This window comes from Sapajus apella, unplaced genomic scaffold, assembly GCF_009761245.1.
Source record: "Sapajus apella isolate SASKATOON/1434 unplaced genomic scaffold, GSC_monkey_1.0 scaffold35, whole genome shotgun sequence".
NCBI classification, from domain to species: Eukaryota; Metazoa; Chordata; class Mammalia; order Primates; family Cebidae; genus Sapajus; species Sapajus apella.
Genome location: NW_022436975.1, coordinates 21,253,168 through 21,267,197, shown reverse-complemented (window position 1 = coordinate 21,267,197; position 14,030 = coordinate 21,253,168). Strand labels below are relative to the sequence as shown.

The following is a 14,030-nucleotide window of genomic DNA, read 5'->3' as shown; positions in this document are numbered from 1 at the left end:
CGAAGGGTTACGTGGCAGCCCGCGAGGGGCCGGCGGGCGGGCGGGGGCGGCCCCTGCGCTGCCGAGCTGGCTCGGGGCGGGTGGGCGGACTTCGGTGGATGGCCAGCCTCGGCCGCGGTGAGCTCGCGCCCTGCAAGAGCCGGGAAAGGCGGAGGCCTGGCCCACGGGTCTTGGGAGCACCGGTCCTCAGGCCGCAGGGCCCGAGTGACTGGGGGGGCTCCAGGTACCGCCAAGATTGGGGTGAGCGAGAAATGGGAGCCGGGCATCTGCTGTCGACTTGAAGGGCGGTGGCTGCCGGGCACCAGCGTAGTGGAGGCGCGGCGGATTGTTTTAATTTTTGTCTTTTAAACTGGTATTATTACCAGTTAACGAATTTTTTGCCCTGATGCTTTAAAGAAACAAGGTGTGATGGTTAAATTGAGGTTCTGAACAGCAGTACTAAAGAGTTGAGTAATTTTGTTTCTTGAAGTAGGAGAGGGTGGGAATGTCAGGAGTGTGTAAATGCTCTTCCCACGTATCTGGTATTTCGATGACTTATTTAACAGCTGTTGAATTTGGGTGGTAAACTTTGCAAGGTGAACGAGTAACATCCTACGTTTTCTCCTCATTCCCCCATATACACGTCCTCTCTCCTGCATGTACCAAGTGTGAGGAGAGATTTTGGAATACTTTTACAAGTCTGTATTTCCAGAGTCTAGGATAGTGCCTAGGACATAGGAAGTGCTTAAAAAAACATGAGCGATGTCTGGGCGCGGTGGCTTACGCCTGTAATCCCAGCATTTTGGGAGGCCGAGGCTGGTGGATCACGAGATCAGGAGATTGAGACCATCCTGGCCAACATGGTGAAACCCAGTCTCTGCTAAAATCCAGAAAACTAGCCGGGCCTGGTGGCGCGCGCCTATAGTCCCAGCTAGCTACTCGAGGCTGAGGCAGAGGAATCGCTTGAACCTGACAGGCGGAGGTTGCAGTGCACGGATCTCGCCACTGCACTCCAGCCTGGACAACAGAGTGAGACTGCCTCAAAAAAAAAAAGAACAACGTTACGAATCCTTGAGAAGGCCCAGCGCAGTGTCTCATGCCTGTAATCCCAGCACTTTGGAAGGCTGAGGCGGGCGGATCAAAAGGTCAGGAGATCGAGACCATCCTGGCTAACACAGTGCAACCCTGTCTCTACTAAATTACGAAAATTAGCCAGGTGTGGTGGCGCGAGCCCATAGTCCCAGCTACTTGGAAGGCTGAGGCAGAATCCGCTGAACCTGGGAGGCAGAGGTTGCAGTGAGCCGAGATTGCGCCACTCCCCTCCAGCTTGGACGACAGAGTGAGACTGTCTCAAAAAAAAAAAAAATCCTTGAGAAGGTGAATAATTTTTTTTTAAATGGAGCCTATTTGGTTTTTTAAATTTTAAAACTAAATAGCAGTATTTTACCTTATTTTCGCCTCTCTTCAAATGAGTTTTTCTGGATCTAGATATAGATATTATATATATACTCCTGATTGTGTCGTGTACGTTTGAAACCACTGCTAAGGACATAGCAGGTATAAAGGGTAGGTGAAGGGAACTAACATTCACAGACTTTAAGTCTGGGCTCTGCCACCTACCTACTGGATGACTCAAGCCTGAGCCTCGATTTTTTTTTGCTGTGTATAACAAAATAATGTCACCTGTACTGTTGTCACAGCCATTTTTTGCAAGGTTCAGATAATGGTGTGAAGGTAAATACAGTGCTAGGCCTGTTGGGCTGGCTCAGGCCTGTAAATCCCAACACTTTGGGAGGCCGAGGTGGGAGAATCACTGGAGCCCAGGAGTTCGAGACCAGCCTAAGCAACATAGGGAGACCCTGTCTCGACAAATGATTTTTTTTTTTAATTACCTGGGAGTGATAACACGCACCTGTGGTCCTAGCTGGGAGGCTGAGGTGGAGGCTGCAGTGAGCCAAGGTTGCACCACTGCACTCTAGCCTGAAGGACAGAGCAAGACCCTGTCTCAAAAAAAAAAAACCCAATGCTAAACATTTGTATTCACTTTCTGAATTTGATACTTGTATATATTTTCTGCTTTTATCTTAAAGTAATACTTTAACATATGTAGTATATCTGATTTTATGTAACTTGTCATAAACAATCTCCACATGTTAAGAACTTCTGACTTTAAAAATATATTTTAGGGGTACTGTGACCTGCAAGGTATATTTGCAATACTTTGAATGAAATGAAATGTAAATCAGAAATTCTGACACACAGTAGAAGTTTGATTTTATATAAACTATTTTATATTCTCTTCGTATATTTCTAGAGAAGTCCACCACCTATACCTTGCCTCACATGTTAGTGATTTTTTTTTTAATAGTGGACTTTCACTTTTACTTAAATTTGTAAAATTTGAAGCTCTACATAGACAAAGATACTAAATAGAGGCTTTTAAAGCCAATTCAAAAGTGAGCGTTAAAGTGATACACAAAAGCGAAGTTTGTGCAAGTTGTTCCTTTTTCTTGCCATATGTTAAGGTGTTAGGATTTCAAAGCATGTTATCTATATATGGGAATGTGTTGACTAGGTTCGTTTGCTATTTTACTTTTAAAACAATTGCTGCTGAATCTCAAAGTTAACGTAATTATAGAATTACAGTATTTGTGCTGGAATAATAGAGAAATTGATTGTTTTGCAGAACTGTTAAGCCTTTTGTGCAAATACATTGAAGAAATGTCAGAGGATTTATGGTGAAATCGACAAATAAATTAAGAAATAAATAAATACTCTATTGCTAGCCAAAATGAAGAAGCAATGGAGATACCCTGTAAAAGCAAGGATTCTGGAGCTGAAGGGATTCATGTTCAAGTTAGGGCTCTGCAGCTTGCTAACTGGGTGACTGAGGATAACTCAGAACTGAAGTTTCCTCATCTGTAAAATGAGGCTTATTGGGTTACCCTGATAATTAAATTAACCAGTATGTATTCTGCCTAGTTCAGTGCTTGGCTTGTAAGAGGCATGCAGTAAGTAGTAACTATTATTATTATTTCAAAACTCACCAGAATCAGGAAATAAAAAGCATTTTTATGTGAGAGAAGGGCCTGGAAGTTAGCATCTAGTAGTCTGTTTGACGGTAATAAAAGTAGTTAATAATAAAAGACAGTAATAAAAGGCTAATAAAGTAGTCTGTTTGACGGTAATGTAAGAGTTTAATTTCCAGGGAACTTTACGTTAATCAAAAATTGCTTGTAAATTTTGGAATCATAGTTTTATTACAGTCAGTATTTGTCCACATAATTCAAATCATAGTGTACAATGAATGGTTTCACATTTGAGTTAAGAAAAACTGAATGATAAAATGGTGGGGATGCTTGGGAAGCTTTCTGAAAGTGAGGATGTGGAGGGGGGGTGAAGAATTACAGGGTCACAAGAGAAGTATTTCCTTTAAAGGCGTGTATAAAGGAAAGATATTCAAAAAGAAAGATAATCAAAATCTGTAAGTTCTTTATGCCATGCAGATTTTGAGGCCACTTAAAATTTCAACAATCTTGGAACAGTTTTGGAGGTTTGGGTTTTTTTTTTTTTTTTTTTTTTTTTTTCATTTTCTTTTTTCTTTCTTTTCATGGCAGACAGGTTGTGGTGCTGAGGTCAAAACAAAGTTTGAGGGAGAGACACACCTCACACATAAGTGTGAAACCCCAATCATTACACTTGTGAACTACAAAAGTATCTCTCTTGTTTTGTGGACAAGGTCTCACTATGTTGCCTAGGCTGAAGCTTGACCTCCTGGGCTCAAGTGATCCTCTCCTCTCAGCCACCTGAGTGACTGGGACTACAGGCATATGCCACTGAGCCCCACTGGAAGTGGAATTTGATATTCAGAATTGTCTTTACTTTTCAGGGATCCAGTCCATGTAGTAGTCACACCTTCCTCTAAAACAAGTTCAAAATAGTTCACATCTCTATATAACAAGAAAAGATACCAAGCCCCAACTAATGACATAAACTCAGGTATTTTTACTTTTGAGTGCATTATATATTTCTGTAGCTTATTTATATTCTAAACTAACTTATCTTACTACCAATTAATTGTGGTGTAAGTTTAAAGCAATGCTGGCATGGCTAGGAGGCCTGGATATGGTTAGGAGCATGAATGCTGGCTTAAAGTTTAAACTTTTGGGGATGTGTAGTATTTTCCTCCTCTTCTGTTTAAAGTCACATGCTAAAGCAGCTAGAGGCCAGATTTTAATTTTATTTGGAAGCCTGGCTAAAAGGATAGTCTACTTTTTGCTGCTTTTAGAATTTAATGCTAAATTTATCTTTGAAGAATCTCACTTGTTTATAAAGGACTCTTTAATAAAGTGTTCTTAGGTGTGACAGTGGTGACTTCATATTGCAAACTGGAAACAGGGATATGGAGTGTTTGTGTGTGAAAGAGAGTGTTTATATGTGTATAGTCTAAACAAAGATAACTAAATGAAATGTACTAACCACTCAACTTTACTAAAAATAATCACATGAAAGTAGTGTTGCACTGGAGACTTGTGTCATCATTCTGCTCTAATGAGTCCTTGTGAATGACCCAAATTTTAATAGAGTAGCCTTAGTAGCCTTTTCTACTTAAGAGACCTTCATATGTAACCCAGTTCAGCAACTCACTTTCGTGTCCATTTCCTGCGCTTTATCATGCAGGCCTGACTTCTTCCACTTCCTGAATTCCAGGATAGCAGAGTTCAGCTACAACCTATGTTTTGTTCACCTCCATCATTCTAGTACTCACAAGTCAGCTCCCTACCTAGTCTGAGCTTTTGTGTTACCGTGGCCCCCTTTCCCTTTCGCCAGTATATTAGCCCCCTCATTGTTTTGCTTTTCTTCCTACAGGCTTTACTCCACTATTGGCCTTTTCTGTGCCTCTCAATTCACAGATTGCTGAGGGTTGCCAGAGAAAGTCATACTCATGCTGGTAGATAATATTGTAAATCAAAGGTTTCTAACCTCAGATGTTAGCATCCGGTTATCTTTTTACTTTCCCTGGCCATCTCCTTTCCCTCTGGGAACTATATAAATAGTCATCATTCACATTCCCATTTTGCTTAATATGTGACATTGCTCTTTTCCCACACAGGGAAAATAAAAATTTATCAAGCACAGATTTTCTCATTTTCCTGTCTTTTGAACTTATCTGTCCCATCCAGTACTGCCTCCTTCCCACCTAAGAGGAAAGTTGTTCAAGAGTGCAATGCTCAGTCCTTAGATTTTGTTCCCTACCATTATGCTTCCATCCGTTATTCCCTTTCTATCCTGTGTGTTTAACTTCTCCTCCCTTTTCCGTGGTATCTTCACTGTTGCCCCCACACAAGCTCAATCTCTCCTATCCTAAAAACTGCATAAATCTTGACCTAGTATCTACTGGATACCACTTTGTGCCTCTGTGCTCTTCAGTCCACTGCGCCGCAGTTCCTGCTCCCACTACTTAGTTGGAATCACTCAGGCTGTGACCACTGATGACTTTTTTTTTTTTTTTTTTTTTTTTTTTTTAAAAGCCAGAGTTTCGCTCTTGTTAACCAGGCTGGAGTGCAATGGCGCGATCTCGGCTCACCGCAACCTCCGCCTCCTGGGTTCAGGCAATTCTCCTGCCTCAGCCTCCTGAGTAGCTAGGATTACAGGCGCGCGCCACCACGCCCAGCTAATTTTTGTATTTTTAGTACAGACGGGGTTTCACCCTGTTGGCCAGGATGGTCTTGATCTCTTGACCTCGTGATCCGCCCGCCTGACTTCTTAATTGTCTGGTCTATTGTACTCTTTCCTCCCACATCTCTTTTGAAACTTTGACTTTATTAACCACACCTTTTGGAAATGTTTCCTCTTTGGCTTTTAGGACACCAAGCTCTCTTTATTTCCTTTTCTGTCTCTCTAACCATTTTTAATTAGTTTTGGTGAGTTGAAGTTTTGTTTTTTTGCCTGTTCTCTCCATGGGTCTGATGTTGTCCTACTTCTCTACAAATACTGTTCACTCTCCATATATGATTTATGTATTTTCACAGCTTCACCTATTATCTGTAGAGACTCCTAAATCTTTATTTAAGCTAGGTTCTCCCTACTGAGTTTTAGACTGAGGTTTTTGCTGCTTTACTGCATATCTCCCAGAGCTGTAGGCATCAATAAATAACCTTCTACTCTTTCTTCTAGCTTACCAAAGAAGTTTCATTCTTGTCTGCATGCTCACTCCAGTTTGTGCTTTAACTGATTTTATTCAGTGGTATTGATTACTTACCTAATATGTACCAGGCCCCGTGCTGGGCTCTGAAAATATAGTGACAGGGTTCCAGTTCTAATGGAACTTACTTTCTAATGGGCCAGACAGAAATTATTAATATAATCAGGCCAGAGTATGTGTTTTGAAGGAAAGGAACATAGTTCTCTGAGATAATCTAACAAAGGAAATGACCTACTCTAGGAAGATGGGGAGACTTCCTTGAAAAGGTGTGATGGAACTGAGATCTTATGGAAAAGATTTCCAGGTGTATTTTAGATGGAACAGCATGTGCAGAGACCCTGTGGTGTGAGGTGCTGCAGGAGGCTAGGGAGCAGGAGGAAATGGTCTGAGATGAGGCTGCAGAGGCAGAGGGAAGAGTCAGACCATAGAGTCCTATGGGCCACATTCTCCTAGAAAGATGGAAATCCAGTGAAGGATTTTTAGCAGGTAGGGAGGGGGTGAGGTAACATGATCTGAAAATCATTCTAGGTGCAGTGTGGGGAATGGATATGAAGGGGCCTTGAAGACCACTTAGCAGGTCACAGACAGCAGTCCTTCTAAAAGGCATAAATGAACTTTCTCATCCCCAAAATTCTCCAGTTGTGCAAAAATGAAATCTTAACTACTTAGCTCAACAAACAGGGTCATTTCTAACACTCAATAATGTTTCTAGTCTTTTCTAACACTTCCTGATGTGCGTCCTATGCCTGGCCTTGTATTCACTGCTGCTTGACCTTGCCATGCTGTTTCCTCTATCTGTGCTGCCTTTTTCATCCCCCTTTGTGAACCAAGGAAACACCTATTTCCCAGCAAGACACAGCTCCAGCTCCTCTGAGAAGCCTTTCCAGAGCATGCTTCATTTCGTTCTACCCCAGAAACAAAACCAATAAAGTTCATTGTTTAATCCCAAGTACCTACAGTGTAAGCGATTGGCACTTACTCTATAGTACTGTAACCGTTTATTTACCTGTGCTTCTCACACAGCAGAGCTCTTTATCATCAGGGATTATTTTTTCCATCTTTGTATTATCCTTTCTTGTCTAGCACTTTGCCTGGTGCCTATAAATACTGGATAAGCATTCCATTTTTCTGCTCTGACCAGTTTATTTTTGCCAGTAGTCAAGTCAGTTAAACACTTACTGATCACTTAGCTATGCTAGGTGTGTGGGGATACTAACACACCCACACCACAAACTCTACATTTGATGTTTTTTTCTCGTGCTAACTGTGCTTCCTTTTATTTTATTTACGCTCAAAATTTTTCCTAATAAGAACTTTTTATTCATTGTAAAGGGCTAGAGAATCATTATTTGTTCAATAACTGTTTTCTGGAACTGCAGGAAATGTCTCTTGAAATCTTAAAGTTGAGGATGAATTATACAATCTTAGCTAAACCACAGAAGGGTACTCTGGTGAATTACATTAGCTCCTCGGTAATTAGTAATTTCCATTGTGTCTGTCAATCAAGGTACCACAGGAACTAGGAGGCCTTTGGTGCTTCGATTTAGGGACAGATTTTATAACGTTTTTGCCCTTGATCTCTTATTTGGGAGAGGGTCATAAATTGACTTGATCTTTTTTTTTTTTCCTTCTTTCTAGATAACAGCAAAAGCGTCTATCATTTTTGTTACTCTTCAGTACAATGTTACCCTCCCCACAACAGGTAGGTAATTTGCACTAAGAATTTTCTATGTAATAGAAGCTCCATTGAACAGACTTGGAAATTGTCGTGAATACTAGGCCCTGTATTAATCATCAGAGATCTCATCCCATCCGTGATGTGACTGAATGTTACTTTGATGATTTTGTGATACAAGATCTGATGTTTTTGATTGACTTTACCCTATATATGTTTTCTGTTTATTGCATATATTTGTGAATGGACTTGAAATTCCATAAAAGAACTTTGTTTTGCTTTCTCTGCCTCCTGATCTTTTCCTAAGAAAAACATACAAAAATATATTTTTAAAATTTGTTTAAATGTCATTGTTTATTCAAGGCTTCTAAAAGCACGACAGATTTAGTGTTTCTGCAAGTTATATTTTGTACCTCTAATAGCAGTCCTTCTAAGATTATTTTATTTTCACTTTTTCCTATTCACTACTTTTAACAATTATTTTAATTCAAGAAAATATTGGTAAGCTCTAGGAATTATGTGGTAAAAGCATCCAAACTATTAGGTTTTACTTCAAAAATGTTATTTCTTAATTATTCTATGTAAAAATTAGGTGTTTCTTGGAAGCTGATTGTAATTTAATACAGTGATATAATTAACTAACATGGGTGAGGGATGGGGTATTTTTTGGTTGAGGCAGTAAACCTGCACAGAGTTTTGGTTTTTTTTTGAGACGGAGTTTCACTCGTTACCCAGGCTGGAGTGCAATGGCGCGATCTCGGCTCACCGCAACCTCCGCCTCCTGGGTTCAGGCAATTCTCCTGCCTCAACCTCCTAAGTAGCTGGGATTACAGGCACGCGCCACCATGCCCAGCTAATGTTTTGTATTTTTAGTAGAGACGGGGTTTCACCATGTTGACCAGGATGGTCTCAATCTCTTGACCTCGTGATCCACCCGCCTCGGCCTCCCAAAGTGCTAGGATTACAGGCTTGAGCCACCGCACCCGGCATGCACAGAGTTTTTTATTTGGAATGTAAGATGTTGTAGTATACAACATTTAGTTGGGGTTTTTTGTTGTTGTTGTTGCTGTTTATGTGTGTGTTTTTAAGAGATGACAAGGTCTTGCTAAATTTGTTGCCTAGGCAGGAGTGCTGTAGTATGTTCATAGCTCAGTGCAACCTCCAGCTTCTGGGCTCAAGTGATCCTCCCGAGTCAGCCTCCCAAGGACTACAGGGGCACACCACCATGCCCAGCTAATTTTTCAATTTACTGTGGAGATGGAGCTCACTATATTACCTAGGTCAGTCTTGAATTCAGGCCTTAAGCGATCCTTCCACTTTGGCCTCCCTAAGTGTTGGAATTAGAGGTATGAGCCACTGCACCTAGCCCCTGAATTGAGCTTTTGTTCAGTTATGTACAGTTCTGTAAATATTTCATTTAGCAATTTAGTTATCATGTTACTCAAAGCTATAATACTGTTTTGAAATTTGAATATGCCACAGACGAATAAAGCTCTTTTACATGTATGTTCCCCGTAAACATAAAGTTTGAGAACAAGTGTCAGCAATTCACGAGTATTTGATAAAGATTAGTTTTCAAAAATGTATAGCAATTGCAAGGGCTAAAAACAACTTTAGTAGTTGCCTTTATCTCTACTGCTTATGGATCGAAACTAAACCAAATACAGGTCAAATCGGTTTTTCCATCAGAATCATAATTTAGTATGTAGTTTGAAAGTAGACGTAGAAAGTTTCAAAAGTCCTTTGAAAAAAATAGGTTAGTAGGCTAAGTATAACTTTATCAACCTAATTTATACCCCTGGGATAATATCAGTTTATTGAGTGTGGCCTCCTCTTCCCTGTTTTTTGGTCTCTGGTGGCTGTAACTAACATGTCAAGACTTTGTAAGTAATTTCTAAAGCTTTAGATTTCTAGATAGTCTTGATTTTCATTGCCCCGTAAGACTCAAGATGTCCAAGAGCACGTTATTTATGATGTTTGTATAGAACTTTTGTATTAGGTTAGTCTTCTTTGTTTCTATAACTGTGTTGTACTTAATGCTTTTTATAACTTTATGTATATTTTTGTGTATGTGTGTCCTTTTTGGTCTTCAGAAGAACAAGCTACTGAATCAGCGTCCCTTTATTACTATGGTATCAAAGATTTGGCTACAGTTTTCTTCTACATGCTAGTGGCGATAATTATTCATGCCATAATTCAAGAGTATGTGTTGGATGTAAGTATGCAGTCTTAGAAATCTATACTTTATAAAGTACTATCTCTCTATGATTTGATAGTCATATATTAAATATAATTTATAATTCTTAATTACTAATGGCCGTTTTTATTTTTAGAAAATTAACAGGCGAATGCACTTCTCCAAAACGAAACATAGCAAGTTTAATGAATCTGGTCAGCTTAGTGCATTCTACCTTTTTGCTTGTGTTTGGGGAACATTCATTCTAATCTCTGTAAGTATGTCCTCTTATGTTGTTGCTCTCCTTCCTTAAGTACGATTAGGAACTCTCTAATGAAGCAGTATATGTTAAGAGTTTCAGCGATAAATCTCTTTTCAGCATTTTTTTATACGACAAAATTCTAAACTATGTGTACTGTTTCAGAAAGGCTTACTCATTTTTAGTCAGTCTGATTGTTACTTTTAGTGGTTTACAGATACCTGTGTATCAGCAAAAAGCTTTAAGATGTGAATGATACTCCTACTGGGTTACATGAGTTTTAATGGTCACAGTCATTTCTTCCTTTAAAAACAGCCCTAGTGTTTTCCAGGCTTCTTAACTGTTGTAGGTTTTCAGTTATAGCAATCAGAACCTTTATTTGTATCACTCTAACTAATGAGAAAAAGAAAGGCAGTATTTGCTTTAATATAAGTGATAACAATCCCTTAAATTTATATGGTGTCCTATAGTGTACATACTTTTAAGTTTGTCAGACACATAATTCTTTTTAATCACTATGTTAGAGATGAATAACAGTTTTCTAGGGTAAAGCACTTCATGTTGGAGGTATACTAAGACTTAGCTCTTTAAAACATTTCTCATGCCATTTTACTCTGCTACTTTAATAATACTTTATAGGTAATATGTACATTTTAGGTTAAGAGCCATTATAATTAAAAAAAAAAAAATCAAATATATACTGCTATGGGAAAATACTCTTTAAAAAGTTAGTTTCTATTTTGTTTTATTTATTTTTAAATTTTTTTTAATATATGCCGTAATTCTCACTAAATAGATCTGATTAAGAAAAAGATTTGGGCAGTATTTTATGGATGTAATTACATAAAATGTGGTAGCGCCCTTATCCTTTGTCTCCTGTCAGGTGCTACAAACTTTTCCTGAAATCCTCTGATTCCCCAAGACAAAAGTCATCTCTCCTGGTAGCTGCTGTGCCTCTGTTATGTACTACTACTATTTATTGTTGTTTTATGTTTGTTTGCCTATGTGTATTTTAATTCTACGGGATTGAAAGATTTTTTAGGGCCAGGAATTACTTCTTACCTGATTTCATATCTGATTTATATCATTGATTTTCGCTTTACTCAAGAAAGCAACTCAATTTGGTTTGAAAATAAAACAACTAAAGAGTTTGGCTCTTTGGAACCTGGTATGGGGAACTGTAAATGAGAAATGAAAATAATGTCTTTGTTTTCCAAGAAGTTTGCATTACGCTCATAGGTTAATTTTTGTATCTTCTTTCTTAGGAAAACTACATCGCAGACCCAACTATCTTATGGAGGGCTTATCCCCATAACCTGATGACGTAAGTCATTTTTAGCAGGGCTTTCTTTGTTAAGGACCACGATCATGTCACTGTAATCAGAATTCATTCTTGTTACTCTCTTTGGGAACTTAGGCAAATTCATAAAATAGATAAAAGTATGTCTTTGACAGTCCTACTGCCATAAGAAAAACAACAACAACAACGCTGTGTCCTTTTTTATTTATGTTTCTATTCTAATCTTTTCAGCGTCTTTGTAAGCTTGAAGCAGATGATTTTAACATAATCTTAATTTGGTACTTGCTTCTTTTCTCTTCTTTTCACTCGTCCTTTCTCCTTGTTACGACTCCATCATCTCCGTACTTTGGCTCCTTTTCTTTGTCCCCACCCACTGTCTCTTTTCATATCTTCCTTTCTTATTCTCTTCTGTTAGAAGCTTCATGAGGTTAGGCATGGTTTCTTTTTTGCTCTCTAGTTTATACAGTGCTGCCAGGTTACAGTGCTCAGTGGTTACAGAGACTGTCAGTTGAATCATTCATGATTTGAGCCCAACTCTAGTACAACTATTCTCTCTCTAGTTTATACAGTGCTGCCAGGTTACAGTGCTCAGTGGTTACAGAGACTGTCAGTTGAATCATTCATGATTTGAGCCCAGCTCTAGTACAACTATTCTATATTAATTTTCCTTGCTACTTTAGCCTGTATTGGTCTTTTGTATCCCCAAATGTGTCCTTTTGGTAGATGCTTTATGTAGTGTCTATATATTGTTTTGATTGTCCTGTAATTGTTTTGTATCCTTCATTGTGCCTGGTAGATTGCAGGTGCTTGTCACCTAGACAATATTTAGTAACTACATTGTGATGTGAGAATTGGAGAAGGGAGAAGCTATGAAGGAAGGAAGGGAATAACATGACTATGTATATTTTGTTTTAAGACCAGCAGTAATACCCATTCTACTGAATCATTCTCTGATTTCTAAAGTTTTATTAGTTCAACAAACTTTGTAAATACTGTGTTTATGTGGGACTATTCCACCACCACCACCCCTGCCCTGAGAAATTATTTCAGATTGGCTTTGTGTTTTCTATTTTAGACTTCTGGAAGAGAGGGAGAAGGGAAAATAAAGAGGAAGCAAAAGGGCTAGAGGGATATAATGTCAAGAGAGTATTGGTTCTAGACTGATTATGATATAGCTCCTGGAGAGCCCTTGTATGTCTTATTCTGACTCTCTTTAATCCCAACTCTGCCTCCATTTGTTTGGGGCTTTCTCCATGTTCCAACCAGGTAGAGTTACCATATTTGCCTAAGAAAAAAAAAAAAACAGGATATTTGAAATTGGGATTATCCCAGTTTTAGGTATATTAATCTATGAGCCTTTGATTTTGTGTCAGTCTTTTTGCCCTTCTTGTCTAGATGAAACTGTATAGACGTGTGGATTATGTTTTCAGTAGTTAACATGATACACTATAGTCAGTATTAATGAACTGATAGGAGCTCTGACTCCTCCCACTGGCTTACGTGTCGGTAGCTTTCTGCAGATATCTTTGCCAGCTGTTTAATCCAGGGGACTTGTCCAGTGGTAGGACTGTCACAGGGAGGTGGGGAAAGTGGTTGTTGAAGAGTTATTTAAAGGTATACAGAATAGTGTATGGAATAAGAACAAAGGTGGTTACTTAGTATGTCCCGATTTCCAGTGTTTGTTTACTATTTTTTTTTTTAACTTATGCTTTAAAAGATACTTTTCATTTTCTTGCGTTCTACAGATTTCAAATGAAGTTTTTCTACATATCACAGCTGGCTTACTGGCTTCATGCTTTTCCTGAACTCTACTTCCAGAAAACCAAAAAAGTAAGCTGGGATTTTGTAGTGTTAAAAATTGTCTTGTCTTTTTTTTTTTTTTGGAAAATTTTTTTTAAAATTAAGTATTTCCTTACGTCTTTGCCCTTCCTCCATCCTTTTTACCTCAACTCTTACTCCATTATTCTCCTACCACCCCTCTTTCCACAAAGTCTAAAATCCTTAAGCATTTCTTGGGGGAAAAAACGTTCAGTCAGTATTTTAGCTTAGAGGGGAATTTTTTACATTTGATATGTTAATGGCTTGTCTTAAAATTACATTAGTGGTAATGTAAATTAAAATTTAAACAAATTTTTAAATGTAATATTTGTTTTATCTTACCCTTATTCTTAGCAATTTATTTCACAAGTGAGGCAAAAAGGGCTAGTCACATTACAACTAACAGTTCTGTGTGTAAGTCCTAAAGAAAAAATCAGTGTTGGAAAAAAAAGTAAAAGATAATTAAATATTCACCAGCAAAGCCTCTCCTGAAATGAGTAGAGCATTCCCTTTTTAGCATATGGGAAGGACATTTGTTTGCTTAATTTGAACCAGTAAGTAAACTGCTGGAGCACTGCAAAATCCTGCTTCCTAGTTTTACCCTCAGAGCTTCTGAAG

At 38.6% G+C, this 14,030-nt stretch overlaps 1 protein-coding gene and 1 non-coding gene across 2 annotated transcripts in view; one reads left to right on the top strand and one right to left on the bottom strand.

The window, feature by feature from the left end:
- The window catches only part of TRAM1 (translocation associated membrane protein 1), a 33,485-nt gene that overhangs the window by 712 nt on the left and 18,743 nt on the right, over positions 1 to 14,030 (top strand). Inside the window, exons 2-6 of the mRNA XM_032296313.1 lie at positions 7,823 to 7,886; positions 9,953 to 10,074; positions 10,193 to 10,309; positions 11,560 to 11,618; positions 13,340 to 13,424. Of these exons, the coding sequence (XP_032152204.1) occupies positions 7,823 to 7,886; positions 9,953 to 10,074; positions 10,193 to 10,309; positions 11,560 to 11,618; positions 13,340 to 13,424 (447 nt within the window). The remainder of the gene's footprint in view (positions 1 to 7,822; positions 7,887 to 9,952; positions 10,075 to 10,192; positions 10,310 to 11,559; positions 11,619 to 13,339; positions 13,425 to 14,030) is intronic.
- Positions 3,591 to 3,697, bottom strand: LOC116563671. The gene has a single exon (XR_004274515.1). It is a non-coding gene; the product is annotated as a small nucleolar RNA U13 (small nucleolar RNA).